Source organism: Tachysurus fulvidraco, chromosome 1 (assembly GCF_022655615.1).
Source record: "Tachysurus fulvidraco isolate hzauxx_2018 chromosome 1, HZAU_PFXX_2.0, whole genome shotgun sequence".
In the NCBI taxonomy this organism is placed as follows: Eukaryota; Metazoa; Chordata; class Actinopteri; order Siluriformes; family Bagridae; genus Tachysurus; species Tachysurus fulvidraco.
The window spans coordinates 30,223,708-30,247,309 of NC_062518.1; the positions used below are offsets into that span (position 1 = coordinate 30,223,708).

The following is a 23,602-nucleotide window of genomic DNA, read 5'->3' on the forward strand; positions in this document are numbered from 1 at the left end:
AGTGTCCTGTGATGGGTTTGTTAGCAACATCCAGGGTGTCTCTCAGCCTGTGCAAGATTCAGAATCCAGGTTAACTGCAACCCTGTGTATTATACAGGGCTCTCAAGTGCCACACAATGTATTTGTCACGCAGAAAAACTTACTATTTATCAGATATTTCATATGCCGCAGTGGCCAAAATGTATCTGTCCGCTCTCTCTATGGAACCGGGTCAGGAATCAAGCGCGTCTCCCCTGGAGTTCTTGGTCGAGCCTGACACTTACAGTATCAGCCAATCAAAAAAAAAAAAGGCTACAAAATAGCCAGTCAGAAAATAGCACTATTGTATCTGGGTATAATTTAATGCAACAACCAATGAAAAAAAAAGCAGATCCTGGAATTGTTCGGCATCATCCTCGTTCACCCACAGAGAAAGCTGGATCACTTTGAGCACAGAGTAAGTCATGATTTCCTGCTGTAATGTTACAACAAATTCACAACTTGTTTGACACAATGACATTTTGACTGCTGTTAGAGAAAGTTTCCCAGATAATCAGCATCAGTTTTTCATGAGTGTCTGTAAATTAGCCAACAGTTTTACAGCCTGTTCACTGACAACACCTGCTCAGAACATGTAGTCTAGGCCAGTGGTTCTCAAACTGGGGGCCCTGAGATGGTGCCAGAAAACATCTGAGTAATAGAGGCCCCTTGTGCCTTTTTTTTGGACTGAACCAATTTGGGAGGCTATCAAAGATTGCAGTCTTGGTTTTAGTGCTTCCGCATTCTAATGCTGATGCCCAGAGGGTATTTTCGATGGTCGGTTTGAATAAAACCTCAACACGAAACAGCTTGTCTGTGGATGAGACATTGTCCTCAATCATGACCCTAGAGATGGCTGGGCTTGAGCCGAACTGTTTTAAATGGGAGCAACATTACAAATGATAAAGGAGTCCAAAAAGGCAACAAATACTTACAATAAACACCACCAGTCATAATCTCTCTCTCTCCCCCTCACACACACACACACACACACACACACACACACAAATGGAAATTGAATAAATACTTTGTATTTGGTTAAATTGTGTTCATTGATCCTTACCAAACACAACAATACCCCAGTGTTTTTTTGTGTGTGTTGGGGGTGGGGGTGGTGGTGGTATTGGAGTACAGGTGAAGGGGGATTGTATTGTTGCCTCTATTGCAGTGATTTCAGTCCTGCAGTAACTATGTTGTCCATTAGGTGGCGCATCTGCATTTACTATTTAATAGAGTAAAAAACGCGCCTTTGACATTTAGGGTTAGGGTTGAATAAGGTGACATTATGCCATCAGAATTGTATTCGCGAAAACAATATGTCGTCTTTTTTAGAAAATGACGTTTGTTTCATTTTTATTCATAAACTTCGTCAAGATTGAACCGGAAGAGGAAATTAGGAAGTTCGACATGTATGACGTAGTATGTTCGGAAGTAGTTGCCCACCGCTACACAATAATTTGAAAAAACAAAAAACAGATTTATATTCTATACGTTAACGCTTATCATTTTTCCCAGTATTTTTTTTTTTTAATTTTATTCCAAAGAGAAGGTTAAAATATTTGAAGTTCTTTCAGGGATTTAAGAGAAACCGACAGTAAGTCCTCGCGCTTTATTAACGTATTTTTTTGTTTTTAAGCCGCATGTACCATGAATGCATTTGACACACAGTATATGAGGTTCGATAACTGTCCTTTAGCTCCTTTAGGTCTGTTTACTGTTTCATAAAAGCCACTTTCAAGGTTCGGTGAATTGAAATGGTAAGAGAGTAAAATGTCAACTGAAATGTGTAGAGTGTGTCAGTGTAGTGTGGGGGATAAAGTGTGTTTTGTGTTTGTTTTCTCTCGTGTGTGTGTGTGTGTGTGTGTGTGTGTGTGTGTGTGTGTTTGTGTGTGTGTGTTTGTGTGTGTGTGTGTGTGTGTTTGTGTGTGTGTGTTTGTTTGTGTGTGTGTGTGTGTGTGTGTGTGTGTGTGTGTGTGTGTGTGTATGTTTTCTTGGATGTATGTGTGTGTGTGTTTGTATGTATATGTGTGTGTATGGTATTTAGCCAGCACCTCCACCCCCTGTCACCATGCCTGTTCTTTTGGAGAGACCAAAACTGTCCAACGCCATGGCCAGAGCTTTGCACAGACACATCATGAGGGAGAGAAAACGCAAGAGACAAGGTAGAGACCCTACAGTATCACCTGGATACTTTATCTTCTTACATAAGTGGATTAGAAGTGTCTAACAACACATTGTTTATTAGCTTTTTTGTTTTGTACAAAACTATCGATACTGTCTGTGTTTACACTTTACCTGTGTTTGCTACAGCCTGCTCACAGAAGCTGGTTAGATTATTTACATTAAAATAAGAAAAGACTGAAAGTCTAAATCCTGAAACATTGAGCCTAGTGACTCTGCTTCTGCCTTTCCTGAGAACAGAATAGTTTTAACTGCTTGATTAAATTTGCCTGGCCCTTCATTAGAGTAGAAATAGAAGTCTAAGATTCATACTCTGTTTCCTTGCCTGGCTTGCAGAGGAGGAAGAAGTGGACAAAATGATGGAACAGAAGATGAAAGAGGAAGAAGAGAGGAAAAGGACAAAGGAGATGGAGGAAAGAATGTCTCTGGAGGAAACAAAAGAGCAGGTGAGAAAGATGTTTAAAAAAGGAATTGGTTACAACCTCATAACCAAAGGCTGGATGTTTGTTCTTTCAGGTTTTGGTATTTTGGGTTACACAACATGTATATTGTTCTAGTAAAATAGTTTAATGTTTCGCGAGTTAGAAACTAAAGCAAGCATAAGTCAGAAAGCTCATACTTACTCATACTTCAGAATCAGGTTTATTGGCCAAGTGTGTTGACACACACAAGGAATTTGGTTCCAGCTGTTTGTGACTCTCAAAAGTACAGACATAAATAACACTATACTATACAAGATAATACAGACTATAGTAAGAAATGCAGATGTGATACAATAGACATTATGAGTATTAAATTAGAATACAGAATATATGACTGATCAGTTATGTACATAAAGTGTGGGAAGTGCAAATAACAATATTGTGCAATAATATGCTTTTTCTACAATATGCAGCAGCAGTAGTGTGTGTGACATACATGGATGATGTGATGACTGACAGTTCTGATAATGCAGTACTTATGCTATGAAGCAGGGAATATAATCAAGGTGAGTTGTTAATCAGGGTGATTGCCTGGGGAAAGAAACTGTTCCTGTGTCTGGCAGTTTTAGAAAGCAAAGTTCTGTAGCACCTGAGAGAAGGGAGGAGCTGAAAGTGGTTGTGTCCAGGGTGCGAAGGGTCAGTGGTGATTTTTCCTGCCCGGTTTCTGGTTCTTGTGTCTTAAAAGTCCTGGGGAGTGGGCAGGTGGGCACCAATTATTTTTTCTGCTGTTTTTCTCCTGTTCATTGTACTTGCTCATTTTGCTACAGCTAAAACTACAATTTATGGAAATTAATTATGCAATCATAGTAACTTTTGGATTACTGGATTAGATTGGATTACTGTATGTAAACACTATCTGTTGTGTATGTTACAGTGAAACTGAATAAACACGAATAGTGAATGAATAATAAAAGCTAATTGAGTTGAAATAATTCAAATACTGTTTAATGTAGGGTTCCTGGGCTGTGAGTCTCCATGACAATCTTGTACAAGTTTGTGTCAAAGACAGTGCTGTGTCCGGGTTAACAAATAACTAACAACTTTTATGCAAGAAAGAAAAAAGTCTGACCACAGAGTGAGTGGTTGAGTGAAAGGGAGGGAGTGTGTGTGTGTGTGTGTGTGTGTGTGTGTGTGTGTGTGTGTGTGTGTGTGTGTGTGTGTGTGTGTGTGTGTGTGTGTGTGTGTGTGTGTGTGTGAGCGAGAGAGAGAGAGAGAGAGCGAGAGAGCGAGAGCAAATACAAGTCTGAAAGGATTTTCATACTGTGCTTAACTCTGGGGTATCATCGTTCTAAAGCCTGCTTTTAACCCCAGGTAGAGACTTGGTTCATATTTGTAATTTTGATTTCTTATCAACATGTTTAAGTCAGGATTATGAAACCTTGCTCTCAAGCAGGATTAGCAATGCTCTTACAGTGTTAATGCCACATTGAGTTGCCAAATGTAGACAGTGTGAAACAATGTGGTGTTAGATTTTTGTTACTTCTAGATGCTTGTAGATGAGCAACTAAACAATGTCTGCCTCTTATCAAATGTTTGTTCAGTCACAGAAACATTGTGTGTTGTGTAAACCATTTTTGAAGAGTTTTGTAGTGTTCTTGCTTTACTCTTGACTTTGTGCATCACAGGAGGATTTATGCAGTGTTAACAAAAGCATGAGACAATCTGTTATTCAAAGCGGTCGCGCACACTATTTTTTTCTATCATAGTGTGAAACATAAAACAAGATAACCCAGGGTTTAGTAAGACCCAGGATTAACTATTTCATGTGTGAAAAGCCTTAGATCATAAGAGAATATCTGATGATATAGCTTTTTTTGTTCTTGTTGAACAGACAAGGCATTTATCTGATTTGACTGGAAACCATTGAATGATGTTGATCTGATTTGTCCTTATTATGTAATTTGCATCCTTGCTCAGGAGTATAGTTGTTTATAAAGAGAACTTGTAACTAGGGTTGGGTATCAAAAGAAATCTTCCAGTTCCAGTTCTCCAGTTCTTGTGTTTATTAATCACTCATTAAATATTTTACACAGAGCATTTCAATTCATATCAATTTAAATGTAAATAAATCCAACATCAACATCCAGAATTACAACTTAGCAAAACAGTTAGCATTTTTTCTGAAGAAAAATTAACATGTCTGCTTTCTCTGGGAGAAGACGAGACCTTTCCTGGCTTATTGTATCTCCAGCTGTGGAGAAAACCCTCTCAGAGGGGGTAGATTTGTTTCATTGTTGTAGCTTTGGAAATTAATCCACACTTTAGACTTTTTTTTTTTTTTTTTTAGACAAGTTTAACACAAAGCGTACCTCAGCACAGCAGCACGAGTGACTGATTTCTGTGGTAAACTGTGTTAATTTGGTTGCATTAAATTGTTTACAGTGTAAACAATTAATATTCATGAGGTAAGACATGTCTATTTAAAGTGACTGCTCCCAGCGCTTTGCCCGTCATCACATCAGAACCGCGTTTGGAACCGAAACTTAAACATTTCTGAATAAGAAATTGGTTCTGAATAAGAACCGGTTCTCGGTTCCCAAACCGACTTGTAACAGCTGGATAGTTCTCTACAGATGATGGGGAGTTTCTTCCCATTGCTTAGATTTGAATCTGCAGATGAGATCCGATAAGTGTAGTATCAGCGTTAATTTTGTTGACACATGGCGGCTGATGGTAGCTGAAAGATCCGATCTCGTTGAAAGGTTTTGTGCATTCATCTGATACTCAGCGGCTTGGGCCATGTCCTAAACAGCGTACCACTTTACTACGTCTGATGTCACCGCAGGAGTGGTTTCATTATTATATAGGCAGACTACTTGCATGTGCATGCTCAATTCTTCTTGCTTGTCCCTTGGAATTCAAAGCAAACCTTCAGCTGACATTAGAGCAAAACTACAACGCTGCCCAAATTACAAAATGTTCTTCTACAAGTAGATCTGTGATAGCATCGTTTTTCTTTACCAAGGTTCTAAAATCTCACATCCAGCAGCTTTACGTAATCATTTTCATAGACTGAAAAGAATTCTCATAAAGAGCCAATAAAAGTGCAGCTGCTTTGAGTATAAACACCGAACACTGAACATTGATGGGGAAATAAAGTATTTTGCAGTATGCTAATAAAGTTGGCAAAAGTAATGCTCAAGCAGAGGACACGGGATCGATGGTAAAAAAAAAAAAAAAAAGCTGCTTCTGTAACAAAGTGAATGTATTCTGGTGTCCCTGCGCTGCGTTACAGATTCAGAAGTTGGAGGAGAAACTGCAGGGTTTGCAGGAGGAGAAACATCAGCTGTTCCTGCAACTTAAAAAAGTCCTTCATGAAGAGGAGAAGCGCAGAAGAAAGGAGCAAAGGTGTGTGAGAAAAGCTTGTGTGTGATCTCCAGTGGCTAAATTCATATTTCTTCACTTGGGTCCTCTGTTATGACCCATTACTCTATTCCTCTGTTCTAATTGACAGTGATATTACAACCCTGACTTCAGCCAGTTACCAACCCAGTATACCTCTGCACTCAGGACAACACCTGCTCAGCCTGCAAGGTGGGTTTTTAGAAGTTAGAAGAGCTTTAAAGAGCTATATAGCTATAAAGATAGTATACCTGTCCTATATCCTTTAGTGCTGCTGCTGTCATCTGTGAAAGAGTATTTGGATGCATTAATGCTCCTGGAACTTAGAGTTCTGATGGCTGTGGACTGTGAACTGGGATAATATCCAATGATGGAAGTGTGGAGTTTTCTTCCTTACAGTATGCTTTGTTTATTTATCAATCTTTCAGGCAGTCCTGTAAGCCACAGTAGGCCTGGAGGTCTGTTGCCAGAACGTGGGAAACAGTTGTTTCAGACACCTGGTATCCCTGTGAGTCCGGTAGTTTTTCCTCTTTCCTCCAAAAGTACAAGACACTGACTGCTATAAAACATAGTGGTGGTTTGTACTGCATGCTTTTTTTTTTTTTTTTTTATTGTTGATGATCTTTATTTGTGTTGATTAGGGCCGTCACTTCCCTGGTCAGCCTGCTTTTATTCCAGGCTCTACTGAGCATGCTCAGTTTTCAGCCAGCCCTGCAGTTCACGAGGCGTACGCAGTCACGCCGGCTCAACACCCCTCCACCTACGGTCCAGCCGCATCTGTCCCCATCAGCTTCTCAGGAGCGCCAATCAGGACTGGTATGTATAAAGCTGCTCTGAGAGCGCTTTCATTTTTTCCTCACACTTGGGCGAAGGTACACAAATTCTTTAGCTTTATATTCAATTTGATTTAATTTGTAAAGTGCTTTTAACAATGGACAGTGTCACAAAGCAGCTTTAAATATGTAAATAATTCCTGTCTATTACTGTGTATTATATGATCACGAAGTGCAAATATCCAGGAAAATGATTCTGGTTGTAGAAAATGAAGTCGATTTTGTAGAGGTAATTAACTGTACACTGATAGAGACTCGAATACAAAGCTGTTCTTGACAAGTGCAGCCATCATAGCAGAACTATGCTAACTAAAAATAATTGAGTATTTAGCAGTGTTTCAGAGGTGTTATTCAAAGTAACTAATGGTGGAAGTGAGGAAGAAAGGATGTGCACCCACACATACTGCAAATAACTGACGACGCAGAGCTCGCAAAGATTCACTGGCTTGATCATGAACTTGTATTTAAATAGGAACAAGATCACTCCATCAACATTATAACACAATGAAATGCGGTACAACTATTTTGGACATTATCTGGAAGTTATCTGTCTTCTCTAATCATTTGATTTCTATATGTAATGTAACTGTACTTGCATTAAAGACACATTTCAGTTATAAAGTGCTTTTTTTAGCAGTTAGCATATAAGTAGCACATTCCAGATTTCCTCGCTTGTGTGTGTCTGTCTGACTGTGTGTGTATGTGTGTGTGTGTCAGTGAGACTACTTTCATGGCAAATCCATGCTAGTTATTGTGCTATTATAGTTATACTTTTTGTCTAGTTATACTTTGGGGTGTACTCATTTTTGCATCACCCTAATTTGAGTTTTAAAATGTTACTTTTTAAAGGGGGTGTTCTCATTTACACTGAGCACTGTATATATATATGAAAATAACCTTAGGGCAGTCTTTGGGCTTTGATTTCTGCTCAGCACAGTTGTAGAGAGTAGCTATCTTAATTACTATAGACTTCAACTATAGTTTCCACCCACTGACCTGCTGCTAACTTTGTTACTTTCTTTAAAGGTGCTTCTGCTTTCCAGACCATGCCCTACCTGCCCCATCAGCCCCAGGGTTACCCTGTCCATAGCCACTTTGCTTCCCAGCAAGGTAGATACAAGCGTATTGTCATTATTACACATTAATTGCTCTTGCCATCCATTAAAATGTATTGGTTTTCTGGTTAAGTAACGAATGATCATCCGTGCTTCATTCACTGTTCAATCCCTTTTGTCACCTTCGACAGGATTCCTCTCCAGTGCCACTATACCCCTTCAGAAGCAGCTAGAACACGCCAATCAGCAGTCTGGCTTCACTGACTCGGTAAAACCTTCTGATTTCTGATTTCATTTCATTCTTAAAAACATACTTGGAACCTTTGCATATGCTTGTGATGAATTTTAACCGTGTCTACATACGTATTACATTTAAGAATTTTCTTAAATTTACATTTATAATTTTTTGACAGACTGGGCATTAGTGTGTATTGCTGGTCTGCTCTAGTACATGTTTTGTGCTAACCCAGACTATGCACAAACACGTTTTTCACCATACAGCCCTGGTTGTGACCTGAAATACTTAATACTGACCTACATTTCTGAAGCTTGAATCATTTTTATGCATCAGAATGTATCGGTGTGCATTTTGTCAGTGTATCGTTTGTACTGAACCAGCGACAAGATTTTTTTTTTTCCTAGATACCAAAAAGTAGTCATGAACACTACCTAATGTCACAGCCAATGTAACATCAGTGTGCACTGGTTTTCATGTTTCACAATGTTTTTGAGCCAATTGTTTTCTGTAGCTGCAACATTAGCAGTTACAGTGAAGGAATGTGTACATGATTGATTTTGTGTGTGTGTGTTACAGGGTGCCCTGAGGCCCGTACATGCACAGGCTCTACACGTAAGTGCTGCAGGACTACTGCCTTCACCTTCACTAGCTGTTCAATTTCCTAACGTAAAGGTGAGCTCAGGGAGGAAATCTTTGTTTCAATCAGTGTTTTATGGCTTAATGAGATTGAAAAGCCTTTATGTAAACACTTCAGTTGATCCCACTGAGCTTGATCCAAATTAAATTTCAATCTGATTGAAAGGTGTGGCATAGACCTGAGAAAAAAGAAAAAAAAGACAAGTAAATGCTTAAATGTGGTTCAAAAATACCAGTGCAGAGTTCTGAACACAACGTTAGATGTAATTCAGAATCCGCAATAGGCTTAAATTCCATTTAGAAGTTTTTTACCTAATGAACTCTTGGCCTTTACATTACATTCATTTCTAAAGCTTGATTCTTATCGTCCATATTTCCTTTGGCTCATATGTCATTTAATTTTACTTTTAAAATACTTTTAAATTACTTATAAAAGTACTTTTTGGTGTGTGTGTGTATGTATTTGCTGAGTAATATTTCTGTGTGTATTTGACAGGCCCAGTTTCAGGGTTCTCCTCAGCCAGCTCCCCGTCATGCTTACCTCTCACACCCACAAGCTGGACAGAGATTCTATCACCATAGCAAGTAACTAAAAGCAGACAACGTAAAAAAAAAAAAAAAAAATTATGAAATTTACACTCTTCATGTAGACATTACATGAGGGAATCGTTTAATTAATAGCCATTGCTTACTTGTTTTTTTTTCTTTTGTATAATGGATACACTGGTTGTCAAAAGTGATTCGATCATGGATTTAATGCATTTGTTCAAATGCGATAGAAATGTCTGATATAGAAAGTAGTTTCGAACAGACTGAATAAAAATACACATGTGAACGGAGTGATTTTTTTTTTGATTACTGCTGTAGAAGTACCTGTTTGTACTGCAAAATTATATTTCTCAAACTTGGTTAGATTTAATCTGTATTGTAAGAGATGATTTTTTTTTCTGTCTCCTGGCCAAAAGCTGTTTCATATACAGTCAGTCCAAAAGAAGACATCCTCCACTGTAAAAGGACTTGTAGCTCATTAATGATTCATGGGCGGCTGCTCTGAATATTAAATCAAGGTTTTAAAGTTGACTCCCACCTGCACAGCATATCAAGATAAAACCGAAATGGTCTGTACAACACATTTCTGTGGATCCTCGAGTGTGCTCCTTTTGTTGAACTTGGTGAATATTTTACTAAATTGTGCTTTGTCCTCTGGCAGCAAAACAAAAAGGACTCAAATCATCAATTGTTAATAAATGTTTCATAAACTGTACATATTCCCCTTACATATCCCCCACGTTCTCCTTTAGGACGTCTCCTACTAAGCTTGTTACTCTAATGATTTAATCACAATATTTCACTACCAGCAGGTTTGCCAACCTTTATGCATTTTGTGAACTTGAACATCAGCGTACGCTAATAGGAGACATCCCATAAAAATAAACTGACATGTAAATCTGAAATGAGTTGTACAGACAGGGCTTGAACAGATATTAGTGTTTTCCTGGAAGCCCTGCTGCCCTTCCCCCACTCACAGAGCTCTCAGGACTCAGAGGGAGTTCTGGCTTTCTGTAAAGTTAAACAAAGTATGTTCAACATAGCTAACATTAGACAAAGTGTGACTGGTAAATAGTTATTAGGATGTGCACCAAAATATGTCACCTGTAAATGTTCAGAAAAAACACACTTGTTTTATCTCCCCAGACGTGAACTATGTCGATCAGCACCGAGATGCATTCGATCAGGTTGGGTAGCAGCAGCAACATTATCTGGAAATGTTTTCTATATATATATATATATTTACTGTATTTTATTGTTTACCGCACACACTACTAAAGAACACCCTGAAAATCCACCATGCAGCTGAGTTCTCACTCCCTGCCAGCCAGCAGTTCCTGACTACATAGGTGGCAATAATTGCACCCAACCATACTATCCTTAAAATAGATACAGTGGAAATGCTCATTGTCTGTTTGAGGTTCTGTAGAATTAAACCTTTTTCTTGAAAATGTTAAATCAAATATCAATTAAATATAATACAAGTTTCACATTTTTAACTTTGTAGGTGTACAGCAGATGATGCACATTTATTTTAAATAAATAAATAAACCCCCCTTCTATCCCAATCAGGTCATAATTCAGTATTTTTATTTTTTTTATTTTTTTTTAACTTCCCTTCCTATATAACGTGCTGTGTCCTACTTAATTCGACCCGAAAGAAAACCACTGCATTTCCTTACAACTAAGATTTTTAGTCTACGTAATTTAGTGAGGTTTAAATAACTTTTCTATTAATGCAAATTCAAATATTTTGCTTGTTTTCAAGAGTTTCGTTAATTCTGAACAATGTCAGCATACAACTGTGCTCCAATGACGAATGCCCATCAGACACGGAAACAGAAAAGGCAACACTTAGGCGCTCATTTTAATATTAGGGTATGAGAATTTCTTGGTTTAATACAGCTGTTTATCACAGTCAGGGTACAAACAAAAGTTCTGCTTAGGTAATATGAAAGTAAAAAGAAATTGCCTTAACACCAAGTTTTCAGATATGAGCCAGCAAAGAGTGCCAAACCCATAGGAATAGGGATTCACCAAATTACAGTGATCATTGGAGAATAACCCCTTTAATGGTGGTAAGGGAATGACTGTTGTACATCATGGTTATCTCTTGAGACCAGAAAATTTGCCTGCTATACTCCTCCTGTTTTTTGTTTTTTGCAAAGGAACAATGTGCCTCCCCGACCAATGACCTTATTCAGACAAATCAATTTAAGACTACAGTTCTCAATTTTTTTGAAACCATTCTTCTACATGAAAAAGGATTAAATTTAGGCTAATGCTTGAAAATGTGTAAACAGGACGTTTTTATTAACCTTTTTACTTCTCACTAAATACACTTGCTTACTCTATAAGGATAGCTCCCCCATCTTCTATATTGTGACTACCAGAAGATAAAGGAGTGGGTGAAGAGAGAAAAGACCACCCCCCATCCTATTACACATGGTCGTCTTGTCTTTTACCACAGTGCCTGTATTGGAACTGGCCTCTGCACTTATTCAACAGCCCAATTTATAATGGCAAGGGTGAGAATTGGGACAAATGTAAATATTAAAAAGGAAATGGGAAAAAAACAAAGCCAAAGACAAAATGAGAACAGACACTCATGTTAGTATAATACATATGATGTGCCTTTACAGTTCCCAAAGCCAGAGCTCATGTGTCATTCTGCCTTTTTCTTCCTCTAATATATACATTCAAAATATTGTTGATTAATGTATATTCAGTGTATTTACAGATATTTGTCCATTTGCGACCATTTCCAATTATTTTTTTCTCCTAATTTTTCAACCCAAAGACAGGCTAAAGTACATAAAGAATGGGAGAGAACAAAGAATTAAAAAATAAGAGAGAAAACAGGGGAATAGCATTGCTGTGGCGTAATTCTCTCCTTCTGTCCAGGTCCAGTGCATCGTGCCAATACCTGAGAGAAAGTGAGAAAGGGAAAGCGGAGGAAGAACAGGCAGGAGTAAGGTAGCAAGTCAGAATGAAAATCAAAAGGTTCGAGTACAACTAAGAAAAACAGAAATTAATATGAAGAGGAAATTTTACAATTAAAAAGATCAGAGGGAAAGGAAAGGAAAATAAAATGGACAGCATGAAAAGATTTAATCAAACTTTCAACGGTCTATAACTATATAATAAAGCCAGAATAGCTAATTGAAAAGACACGTCAAAGTTTATTTGATTCAGGTAGCTGGGAATTTAGATTTAAGAGTCTGTATGTGCTAAATTTTTGCAATTACATACTATACTGTGGCTACAGGGATAATTCCAATATTTATGCCAAATAGACCACTAGCTTAAGTGGATAGCAGTAGTCTGGATAGCAACAGCCTTTTGATGCTTTTATTCATCAACAATTAGCCCCACCATGTTAACAGAACCAATGTAATCCAGCTAGTACAAAAACACAACATGCATAACATCCAATGTACAATTTGTTCACCCGTCATGTCCCTTACGGTGTACAGAACAAATGATTACCAATAAAATGTATAATTTGTGATATGGTGGACATGCAAGCACCAGTGTGCAAAAAGCAAGCCATTATCGTCCTGTTTTTAACTAGTATGATCTATACACTGTGTTGTACAGACATGTATCCCCAGAATACACAGTTAAGTGAACACACTCAGTTTTTGAACTAAATAGTATCTTTTATTGAGATCACCACATGGATAATTATTTGTCTGAAAACTTTAATTGCTGGAATATAACGTAAACACTTGGATTAGTGCTTTGCTGTTGGCACACTAGCGTAGCACAGTTACTCTCTAGCAGGTGAACATGCATACACGTACACACACGAGAGCTCTGTGTACCTGCAGCGTTTTATTTAGTCATGGCTTTAATGGCCACTGCAGCCTCCTCATTCATTGCAGACAGGACACTGATCTGAAAAACAGCCAAAAGAAAGCAATTAGTTTACAAGTTATATAAAATGTACTTACAAAGAATTGTGAGGTTGATTGAGTAAAGTAAAACCAAGGGCATTTACCAGGATCTCCTCTCCAGCCTCATACTTGCTCTCGATCTCTTTGCCCAGGTCTCCCTCAGGCATTTTCAAGTCTTCTCTGACCTCACCACTGTCCTGGAGCAGAGACAGGTAGCCATCTGTAATGCCAATCAACTGTGGAGAGAGGTAGGATTGGAAGGTTAGAAAGACACTTTAAAACATCCCAAAAGACCATTACATTTCTAAACACCCAATGTGCACAACTCTCAATCTGGAGTTTTTGTTTTTTTCTCAAAACATGAAAGGTGAGGGTCAGCATAAAAGATCTCTTTTCACCTGATAGTCCATTCTCTTGATGTTGGGGACATCCATATTGTGAGTTGAGGGACAGATATCTTCATATTTTTTGCCAGTAAAGATGTCAATGCCAACCATGTGGACCTACAAACAAGAGTTAGAGAGTCCTTTTGTATCGTTATGAGCTGCATGATCATCCAGGAAAAGCTGATAATCGTCATTTTATTTATTTATTGCTTTGTTTTGCCTAGAAACGAAGCCAGACATGGCCCTCAGGCTTAAACTAGATAAACAAATTTTATTCACCTTTGCATGTCCATGTTTGCCAGTTTTGGAAGTTGACATCTCCACAATCTTGCATGGTCGACCCTTCAACACTACAAAGCCGTTCTTGCGCAGGGCAGAACACTGCATGGGGTAAGTGGTGGAAGCCCCAGCATCACCTGTCGTGAAGTCCAAATCTGCATCTGCCATTATGTATTCTGAAAGAACGAACATTTAACATGGAATTATATTCTGCTTATATCCCAAGTCCTAGAGTTGGCGTTCATGTTAAAACACACAAAGTTGGAAATTGGTCAAGCTGCATATGGTGTTTCTACATTGATGATCAGTTAAGAATCAACATTTGTTAATGCAACTTTCAGGCAGTCGTGTTAGTTTAAATGTAAACGTTTCTCTGATGTATAATATTGAGGAATCGGTCTCTCTGGTTCAGACAGCAGAGCTAAATTAGGTAACATGCATGGCACCTGTTAGCCATGCTTCTATAGAAATCCTTACAACTACACTTTTAAACCATAAAGACTAAAAATTAGTAGTTATAAAAAAAATCTTTGCATTGCAATCTTGCATTGACCTGCAGGCAGTTAATAAAGTGAATAAATGCCTGCAGTGGAGATGCATGTCGGCGCGCACGCGCTCACGTGGAAGGGCCCAAACGTCAAGTCATGCTGTCTCTGCTATCGGCGAAAACGAGTTTGTTAGCAAGTCTGCACGGCGTGTTCGGGGTTTTAATTTTTTATCAGCTTAAATACGATAAGTTTGACATTTAGGACTGCAACAAAACCGGCCACGGAGTTTCCCCATATCTATAATATGGAGATAATCCGCCGGAGCCGGCATGCTAACATGGTAGCCACGGTGGGTGAGACCGAAGGCCCGAGAGAGACACACTGAGTGCTATACACGCAGAGCTACACACTGAGACAAAGCGGGCTGAACTGAGCCGCCTGGGGTCCATTCATTGCGGCCTACTTGCTCTCATTCTCGCCCCAGCGAGCTCAGTGCTCACCGCGGACACACAGCGACGCGGGGCGCCACAAAGTGAGCGCCTAACTTTAGCCTGTTAACGCCTATGTAGCTAACACGAGGTTTGCTCTAACGGACACCATGCACTTAATCCGGGATGCTTTACGACCGGCCACACGGGCTTTAACTTATCATCCTAAAAATCATCTGATCTCTGTCCAGATCTCACGATTTAACTCTAGATCTTTAAAAAACGATTCATTTATTTATTTATTTACATTTTTTTTTACACATTTCCGCAAAGTTGAACCCGAGGCCTAAGTACATTGTCGTCATCCTTCAACATTTCGTTTCCCATCCAGACAAAATCAGCGCAAACACACCGAGCCAGAGGCCCGCGTAGAAAAGCGCTTTGTGTGAAGTTAGTAACGCGAAATATATCCGCTTTATGTGACAAAACGACGGTGATAATCAGCCGCAGACGGTTGTTTACGTGAGGAGGAGACACCTAGCGCCATGTTAGCACGTTATTACACTTGGTTCACTCACCTTATTTGTGATCTTTTCCACACTATAGACGTTACGGGGCAAATCCACCAACTCGGTCTTGCTGGACGTGTCACTTTTTCTCTGCTCGCTGATCTCGGATCTGCTCTGCGCACTTTTACCGCCTGTTCTGACTTAAATCAGCTCTTTGGACGCTACCCTCATTACAGGCGTTTCTTTCTTTCTTTCCTCCTTTCCTTTTCCGACAGCAGGTCCACACGCACAGGTTAGCAACCGACAGAAGTATGAGCCCAAAACTCTCTCGCGTGTGCTAGCTTTTTCTCGTTCACTCTCTTTGACTCGCCCGAACCGACTCAGCCACACATTGCGATGAATTGAACCTCAGCAGTTTCCTCTTCACTGCGCATGCGCGCTTGCCCTTCGCTCTTTAAATTCTATAGGCCGGGCGGGGCGCGTGGTAGCGTGAGCGCGCAATCTGCCTCGTGGCCGGTCGATCCATGAACGGAAAAAAATAGATCTCTCGTTATAGAAGTATATATCGATAATATGGGCGAAATAAAGTGTACAAGGTGTTTCCTATGCTAACTTTGTACTTCACAAGTTCGATATACTTCATTTCTATCGACACGCTTTTGTTCCAATCGCATTTATTCTTCCAGATGGGTTCCGTTACTTAGAAACGACAAAACCGTATTCACAAAACTTTACGTCAACTGTTTTTACGCACGCCACGATTCCCCATTTTCAGACATGCGCATTAAGGTCTATATCCGATGCTAACCGCTTTAGCATTATGGTAGCTATTTAACATCCTATAACAACAACAAACGCATACGTGAGGCTTTTATTTTTAAGTTCTTTTTTAATGTGTTTAATGTTGTTTTTTGTAATGCTTTTTTTTGTCATGTGTAATGTTTATCTTTTTTTTTGCAAACACAAACAAATTGTGGACTTAAAGCACAGTCGTGGTCACAGTGGTTGTTTTAATAAATATAGACGTGTGAAACTTGAGGCTGGAGAACTTTTAGTGGTAGAAGGGGGTAGAAATACAGGAGGGAGGTTTAAGGACACTGGCTTTGCTTTTCCCCTCAACCGACACTAGAGTTTGCTCTCAGTGTTTTGGCCCAGACTCTGGGGTGTAATTTATCTCTGACTGCTGTACGAGTTGATATGTGTTTAACAGATGGCTGGTGCTGTGTAGGTCTGCTGTCATTATTATTAACATTAACGAGCTATTTGCCAGATCTGTGAGTAATAAAGCATGATGTATACCTGCTCAACCTGTAGACTGAGATCTCAGGTCATGCAAAAATAACTAAATAAATAGATAGATAGATAATAATATTATTATTATAATCATGACATGAAAATAGGTACATAGCAAAAAGATTACAAACAGTATACCATGATCTTCACGTTACATCATAAGTGTGATGTACAAAACAACACACAATGAGATGATAAGAAGTTTTTTTGCACTAATCAACTTTTCCTAATCATGATCATATGATATGTATCAAATAAATAACACATGACAATAATAAAACTGATGTATTGTTAAATATACTGTGGTTTGTTTTTGTTTGTTTGTTTGTTGTTTTTGGCACAAGGTTTAGTTCAATTATATATATTTCCATGTATAAAGAATATAATATTATTATATATTATAATATTATAGAGAAGACATAGATCACTTTCGAATTTTTTATTAAAAACCTCACCTCGTTTTACTGTTTTTGGAACATACAATAATAATAATCATTTTAGTTTGTTTTGCTGAGTGAAGTTTGCTCAAAAGTTAATAACGTCTTCACCCACAATGAGCTTTGTCACTTCTTTCTCACTCCAAATTGATAAAATGAAGGCGTAGCTGCTGCTCTCGGATTGGTCAGCGTTGGACCAATAGGGGTGCGGCTCGCGCGCTCATTCCAGTCTTGGAGTCGGGATAAAGCGATTGAGGAGGCGGCTGTAAGGAAGTTTTGGCAAGTAGGAGGTTGGGGGACAAATGAGCTAAAATGACCGACACAGAAGTGCAAGGCGCTCCTATGTCAGCCCCAGCGACCGGACCGGTTCAGCCAGAGCGGAAAGTGATTGGTAGGAATTTCTTAAATAATTAAAAAAAAAAAAAAAACAGGCAAACCAAACACCGCCAGCTTTAACACTCCTGAGTCCTCGCAGTAAAACGCACAGATTCAACTGTCGTGATTTAGTGTTTGTTCTTTTGCTCTTTGGGTCTGTAAATAACGTCTGACTCGAGTTAAGAGTTAGAGTCGAGTTGCACGCCTTGGTATCAGTGAGCCACTTCACACGAGCACGTTTCCACGGTGTTACGCACGTTTCCAAGGTGTCCCCTATAATGCGACACTCACTTTAAACTACACGTTACTCTCTTGCGTTGTTTTTTAAACCAGAGGGAATGTAACCTTGTTTATTTGCTCGGGAACTTTGTAACAGTACCTCAAACTTTAAAAGCTCAGTGTATCAAGAAACGCAACAACTCCAACATGAAGTAGCCACAATGGCGTTTATGGGGATAACTTTATTCCCCAGCAGCCTGTTGCTTATCTATGTGACCGGGTTTGTTCTCTGGGCCTTCGAGGTTTTTATTGCTCAGGTGTTCAGACTCTTTCTGCTTCATCTTATATATGTGTTTTAACTTTTATACGGACTTTGTGACGTGGTTTTTACACGTGGTTTGTTTGTTTGTTTGGGTAAAATGATGTTGGGCTTGGGATTTACAGTATTTGTGGTGGACTGGACTAGGCCACTTCAGGTGTCGTGTGTGTGTGTGTGTGTGTGTGTGTTTTTTTTTTTTTTTTTTTTTTTTTTTATTAAAACAACGCCTCCAATCTTCTGGTTAATTATTGACAACCCAGGCCTTCGCTGTCTCTTGGTAATAACATGCCTTATGATTTTTAAAGTAAGGTTTGCTGTCTATAAATGTCTCATTTATGGCAAGACTTGCATTTCTGCTATTTCAGCTACTTTGGTGCAAGGAACTGTGAAATGGTTTAATGTACGGAATGGATATGGCTTCATCAACAGGTACCATACAGGATTAATGTTTGATTTGAGATGATTGTTTTTAATTCCCAAAATCTGCTTAGTCTAAACTATCTTCTTAGGTATGACGTTTTGCATTCATTCAATGTTTTGTATTCGTTGCATTCACAGTTTATTTGCTTTATAGGAATGACACCAAAGAAGATGTGTTTGTACATCAGGTAAGAGACTTTATTGACCTGACCTGTTTGTGTCATGAAGTCTTTACAATATCAAACCTGTGTAAGAAATTTCTAAACATTTATTTAGGGAATGGATTTTTGCCAAATCCTGTTCATTTGCTTGTGCTGTGAGGATATAAATCTGCTTCTTTGTCATGAAGAAGCACGAGTGTTATTGTGTACGACAGTGTAAGTCAGTTAGTGTACCAGGTTAAAATGGCATTGCTTTACTTGCTCGTCTCGGTGATGGTGCTGCACATCTCAGAACGATAACGCTCCAATGACCGCTAGTTATCTAAAATGGAACAGCAAGAATAAACATCTGGCTGTGTTATTTGTGTGATACTTTTAAACCCAATATTTGTTCAGTGACAAGCTTGTGTTAATAGCTACCTCAGATTCTGATTACCCAGTATAACAGTCTGAAATGCGAAAATACAAGAAGCACAGTACTTGCAATTCACTAGCCAGTTGTCATTAGTTAGTTGGCTAAAAACAGAACTGGCTTATGATACAAATTCTGAACCAAGGATAAACTGGATACTATGCTATTTAAATTTATAGAAAAAAAAAAGACTTGGTCAATCTTCAATCTATTTTGCCTTTTTCATGTCACTCTTGCATTCCCTCCCTGTTTGCTTGTCTGTCACCATGTAGTCTGACTTCATACCTAAAGTTCAACCATGATGGTTGAATGATCTGATCTGACATGTAAGGAATGGATAATTTCCTGCAAATTCCAACAAACACCATTGACTCCAAGCTGTAGTATAATACTTTATACCACATTGACAACTATCTGTTCTGTTCACTCAGAAGGTGTTTTTATAACAATCCTGATAGTCCCAGCTGTAAGACAAGACCCATGTATGTTAATGCACAAATTTAAAAAAATTCTCATCTCTATAGTAACCAGTGATGGGGTAAAATTACAAACTAGTACTATATTTATGGAAGGAGTCTCCAGTGTCAGAAGTTTTCTTCTTTATAAGTTGTAGTAAGAATTACTTTTTAAGGTTGCTGTAATGTTGAACCTACAGTATGTGAACTTGTAATGTTGTTGTTGTTAATACAGAACATTCTTTTAATACTCATTTCTTAACTTTTTAGTGTCACTCTTAGTCACAATCGTTGAATTGTTCTAGTATAAAAGAATGAGAAATTTTAGTTTGAATGTGAATTTGTAGGGGGAAAACAGCTTGGTGATGCCAAGAGTAACTCCACCTCGTGTAAGGTTGCATCATACTGCCTTGTTAAGTAATTCTCAATAATAAGCCTCCACCACATTTTATTCCTTGGGTGAATACTTTTAGTGTGGTCAATATTTCCCCCTCCTTTCTATGTACACTGCAGCATTAAACAACACAGAAATGAGCTCCCATTTCAATTATATTTGTAATTTATTGCTAGATTCATAATAATGCTATTTTATGCATTGAGCCCAGGATCTGGACAAACCTACTTGACTAACAAACTGTGTACATATGGCAACAGATTTGCTTCTACTGTCTCAATTTTAACAGACTGCCATTAAGAAAAACAACCCTAGAAAATTCCTCAGGAGTGTAGGGGATGGGGAGATTGTGGAGTTTGATGTTGTTGAAGCAGCCAAGGTAAGTGCCATATGCCATACCGCATGATTTCTAGGCTACACAGTACATGTTCTTGGGTTTGGTTATATGGTAACCTGATTATCCTCTGTTTAACTTAGGGCTCAGAAGCTGCTAATGTGACAGGTCCAGGTGGGGTTCCAGTTAAAGGCAGCCGTTATGCCCCAAACAAACGCAGGTTCCGCAGGCGCTTTTTTCCACGTCCTGCACAGCCAGGACAGGATGATGGGAAAACTGGTGATTCTTCTGCTGGCCCAACTTCTGAGGGGGAAGGACAAAATGGAGCTCCACAACAACGGCGTCGCCGTCAGCGCAGGAGACCAGACGCACAGTCACAAACTGAGGTGATGGCATAGTGTACCTGTGTTTCAATGATTCTGATGTGCATTCTGTATATTTTCGGTGTAAGCTGTTCTTGTATAATGCCTTGAAATTTAACTGATGGTGCTGTATGTTGTGATGTCTGCTGGTTATGGAGCTGGAATGTGCATCTTTTTTTCAGTTTGAAGCAAATAGGATTTCAGTTATTGTATTTTTTTTATTTTTAAATAAAATTATTTTACAGGGAGAATCAGCGGGTGAGCAGAAGGAGGTAGCAGATGGTAGCCAGCAGAGACCACCACCACGCAGGTTCAGACCTCGATACCGCAGGTGCGGCTTCATTTGTTTCAGACATTAGAACTAAATCCATCTTTTTAATGGTTGGGGAATGTCTCCTGGCACATGGTTAGCCTTTACATTATTAATTTCCCATCCTGACATTTAATTTTGAACAACATATCCAAATAAAATCTGTGGGTGTTTCTTAGACCGTTCCGTCCTCGTCAACCTCCTGGAGACATTCAGACGGCCACTCCTGCTGAGGGCCAGAAGGAAACTACCAAAGAAGGTCCGAGCAACGGAGAGCAGGCAGATGGGCAAGCTCAGAAAACACGCAGACAGTTCAGCCGTCGTAGACAAAGGAATTCTGACTCTACGACCTCAAAAGTAAAGTATCTCAATTATGTTATCAGGAAAATGAAAAGTCAATTTGGAAAGTCAGTGGGCTGTAAAATTGATACTGTGTGCCCGTGTGTGTTGGGTTGTTGGTTAAGTAATTAGGCAAGCATTGCTGTTTCATTCAAATTAAATGAACATCACCTTGCACCCCCAAAGCAGGGAAAGTTAACAGTGGTTGTTTCTTTACAGGATGGTGCAGATAAATCTGACAAAACAGAGGTTGGCACACCCGCTACACCTTCTAAGCCAGCTGATGCCAAAGCCTCCCCAAAAACCTCACCAAAGCAATCCCAGAAAGCTTCACCAAAAGCAGCTGAGGTGAGTAGAGGTTAAGTTTTGATTACATGCCATCTTGTCTCTTAACTAGTATAGTTTTTGCCATCTATAGACAACTGTTTTGATTGGTGCATGAGCACTTCTCATTAGTATGCACAATTGCATGTTGAAATATCTGCCCCATATAGCAGTTTATCCCCTTGAACACATTAATTTTTGACCGCTTTCAATGTCGCTTTCAAGGATAAGCTAATCATGTAACGAATAGTTGATTAGTAGTTTTAAGCTTAAACAGCAGGTTTAAATCCTTCGTCCATACCACTGTTTGGTGGCCCACTCCAACACTGACCTCATCTCCACAGGCTCCTGATACCATGCCTGCGGTGTGACTTCCATGACCTGGAACGACTCTATTGACCCCGGCAAGAGGTGGGACTCTTAGAGCTGGGGCTAAACTGGTGCAATATTTCGAAGGGGTATAGAAGTGCAACGGATGGTTTAAGATGAATGTCTTGGTCGGTTTCAGCTGATTCACCTGTGTCTAACTTCTGCTTAATCCTGGAAACAGAATAGCAAATACTTTAACATGGTAATGATTTAATTGTAATTGGCTTTAAATTCACATTTTAAATGATTGTGTAAATTGAATGTACACAACTTTACATTTATTAAAAGAACCTTCTTCAAGCAAATCACTGATATTAAATAGTATTTTCAAACAGTAAAATGTGCCTGTTTGTAATCACTAGACCTAATTTTAAAGCTTAAACATTGCATAAAGTTAATTTTGTGTGAGAAGTGGAAAGAAAATATTAAGTTGAACATGCTGAGCACTTTGACCACCTTGATATTGATCAGAGAATGACCAGGGTGTCTAAGTACACTTGAAAGTCACCCAAACTGCTTTAATCACATCTTTTTAATTTCAATTCCTTTTTGGATGCGAGTTTCTCTTAACTGTCCCTTTTATCTTTGCCAACATGTTTGTTTGTGGATTAGCTGGATTGGATTATTGATTGCAGCAAATCCTGAAATTGTAAATTATTGGAAAGCATTGTTGGCAAACTTGATACCGAGGACCATATTTGGCCGGTGTAAACAAGATTAGATTGTGCATTTGTAAGCATTACAAAATAGCAGTTGTCGAGTCCTCTTGTTAAATCTTTACACATTTTGGTTAATTTGTACTCTCCTCTAAAGAAAGTGTTGTGAACAAGCAGGTTACCAGTTAAATAGTTTGAGTCTCTGGAGATGTGGCAATGAGTTCATTTTAAATTGATGTTACAATGGGGATTTGAAATATTGTTATCCAAAGCATAACTATGAGGACTATTGTACTTTTTTTTTTTTTTTTTTTAAATTGTCCTTACTGATTTATTGTATAAATAGCATGTAGCAACATTAAGCTGACCTGCCTTACTATATTGGGGATCAGAAATCAGTTTCTGGCTGGTCATGGGTTTTGAATCTGCTTTCTGCAGGAAAAACAGGAAAGCACTATTATCCCATACAATTCACCCCAATTATCCAGTTATGTGGTATGTCTGAAACTAGCAGACATTTGAAATGGTCACCATTAGTAAATCTAGTTATAAAACTGACTTAGGACGAGCTGGAACATTTTTTTCTTTTTCCCTCCTTCAGCCACCCCTTGAGTGAGGACATTGCCTTAATTTTATGATGTCTTTTTGTGTAGGCCTCTGGATGAGATGAGGTGGTGTTCCAGCAAACCCACAACTGATGTCCATACCTCTTGCCTGAACTCTTTAGTGTGGACCCTTCATTTGTTGAGTGAGAGGGAAGAGAAGTGACGAGTATATTTTGGACTTTAATATCTTAGGGGGATCAAAAAAAGAGAATTGCTCAGAAGGCCCTATATATTTGCATTGTCTCCCTTTGAATTCAGTGATTATGGGTGTGAGCAACAGAAATGAGAACCAGTTTGGCCCTTTAAGTTTGGGGGAAAAACTATGAACATGTGTAGAGTATGCCTCCATTCCCTTACTAATTGGGGGGGAAGCAATAGGCCTATTCATAAAATATTCAAACTGGTGTTTTGTTTTGTTTTTGTTTTTTCTGATTTGGATTTCTTTGTAAGGGATTATGTGCAATTTCATTAAAGTGAAATATCTATAAAACTATG

General features: G+C 38.8%; 3 protein-coding genes across 10 annotated transcripts; 2 read left to right on the forward strand and 1 right to left on the reverse strand.

Moving 5' to 3' along the window:
* The first annotated feature begins 1,275 nt into the window (after nucleotides 1–1,275).
* LOC113657416 (G protein pathway suppressor 2) lies at nucleotides 1,276–9,620 on the forward strand. Of its 5 annotated transcripts, none has more exons than XM_027169164.2 (12): nucleotides 1,276–1,612; nucleotides 1,715–1,775; nucleotides 2,063–2,180; nucleotides 2,536–2,645; nucleotides 5,917–6,029; nucleotides 6,136–6,215; nucleotides 6,452–6,531; nucleotides 6,665–6,839; nucleotides 7,883–7,966; nucleotides 8,103–8,179; nucleotides 8,726–8,821; nucleotides 9,282–9,620. In XM_027169164.2, the coding sequence occupies exons 2-12, from the start codon at nucleotides 1,773–1,775 to the stop codon at nucleotides 9,372–9,374; spliced, it is 1,029 nt and encodes a 342-aa protein (XP_027024965.1). In that variant the 5' UTR covers nucleotides 1,276–1,612; nucleotides 1,715–1,772; the 3' UTR covers nucleotides 9,375–9,620. The 5 variants fall into 5 exon arrangements, with proteins under 5 accessions (XP_027024965.1, XP_027024966.1, XP_027024969.1 ...); XM_027169165.2 differs by having other exon boundaries at nucleotides 1,724–1,775; XM_047811121.1 differs by having other exon boundaries at nucleotides 1,277–1,612; nucleotides 8,726–8,761.
* A 1,551-nt stretch (nucleotides 9,621–11,171) lies between these two features.
* On the reverse strand, nucleotides 11,172–15,765 carry LOC113657417 (eukaryotic translation initiation factor 5A-1). 3 transcript variants are annotated; one of them, XM_027169172.2, is made up of 6 exons: nucleotides 15,393–15,765; nucleotides 13,899–14,074; nucleotides 13,632–13,736; nucleotides 13,338–13,469; nucleotides 13,162–13,234; nucleotides 11,172–12,260 (listed from the first exon to the last, which is right to left on the reverse strand). In XM_027169172.2, exons 2-5 carry the CDS (start codon nucleotides 14,064–14,066, stop codon nucleotides 13,172–13,174), a joined length of 468 nt encoding a protein of 155 aa, XP_027024973.1. In that variant the 5' UTR covers nucleotides 14,067–14,074; nucleotides 15,393–15,765; the 3' UTR covers nucleotides 11,172–12,260; nucleotides 13,162–13,171. The 3 variants fall into 3 exon arrangements, with proteins under 3 accessions (XP_027024973.1, XP_027024972.1, XP_027024971.1); XM_027169171.2 differs by having other exon boundaries at nucleotides 11,172–12,349; XM_027169170.2 differs by lacking the exon at nucleotides 11,172–12,260 and having other exon boundaries at nucleotides 12,976–13,234; nucleotides 15,393–15,764.
* A 1,518-nt stretch (nucleotides 15,766–17,283) lies between these two features.
* Nucleotides 17,284–23,600, forward strand: LOC113657538 (Y-box-binding protein 2-A-like). Of its 2 annotated transcripts, XM_027169464.2 has the most exons (10): nucleotides 17,285–17,444; nucleotides 18,332–18,395; nucleotides 18,541–18,574; nucleotides 20,098–20,187; nucleotides 20,286–20,528; nucleotides 20,750–20,835; nucleotides 20,994–21,171; nucleotides 21,373–21,501; nucleotides 21,822–21,888; nucleotides 23,156–23,600. In XM_027169464.2, exons 1-9 carry the CDS (start codon nucleotides 17,366–17,368, stop codon nucleotides 21,846–21,848), a joined length of 930 nt encoding a protein of 309 aa, XP_027025265.1. In that variant the 5' UTR covers nucleotides 17,285–17,365; the 3' UTR covers nucleotides 21,849–21,888; nucleotides 23,156–23,600. The 2 variants fall into 2 exon arrangements, with proteins under 2 accessions (XP_027025266.1, XP_027025265.1); XM_027169465.2 differs by lacking the exon at nucleotides 21,822–21,888 and having other exon boundaries at nucleotides 17,284–17,444.
* The last annotated feature ends 2 nt before the right edge of the window (nucleotides 23,601–23,602 follow it).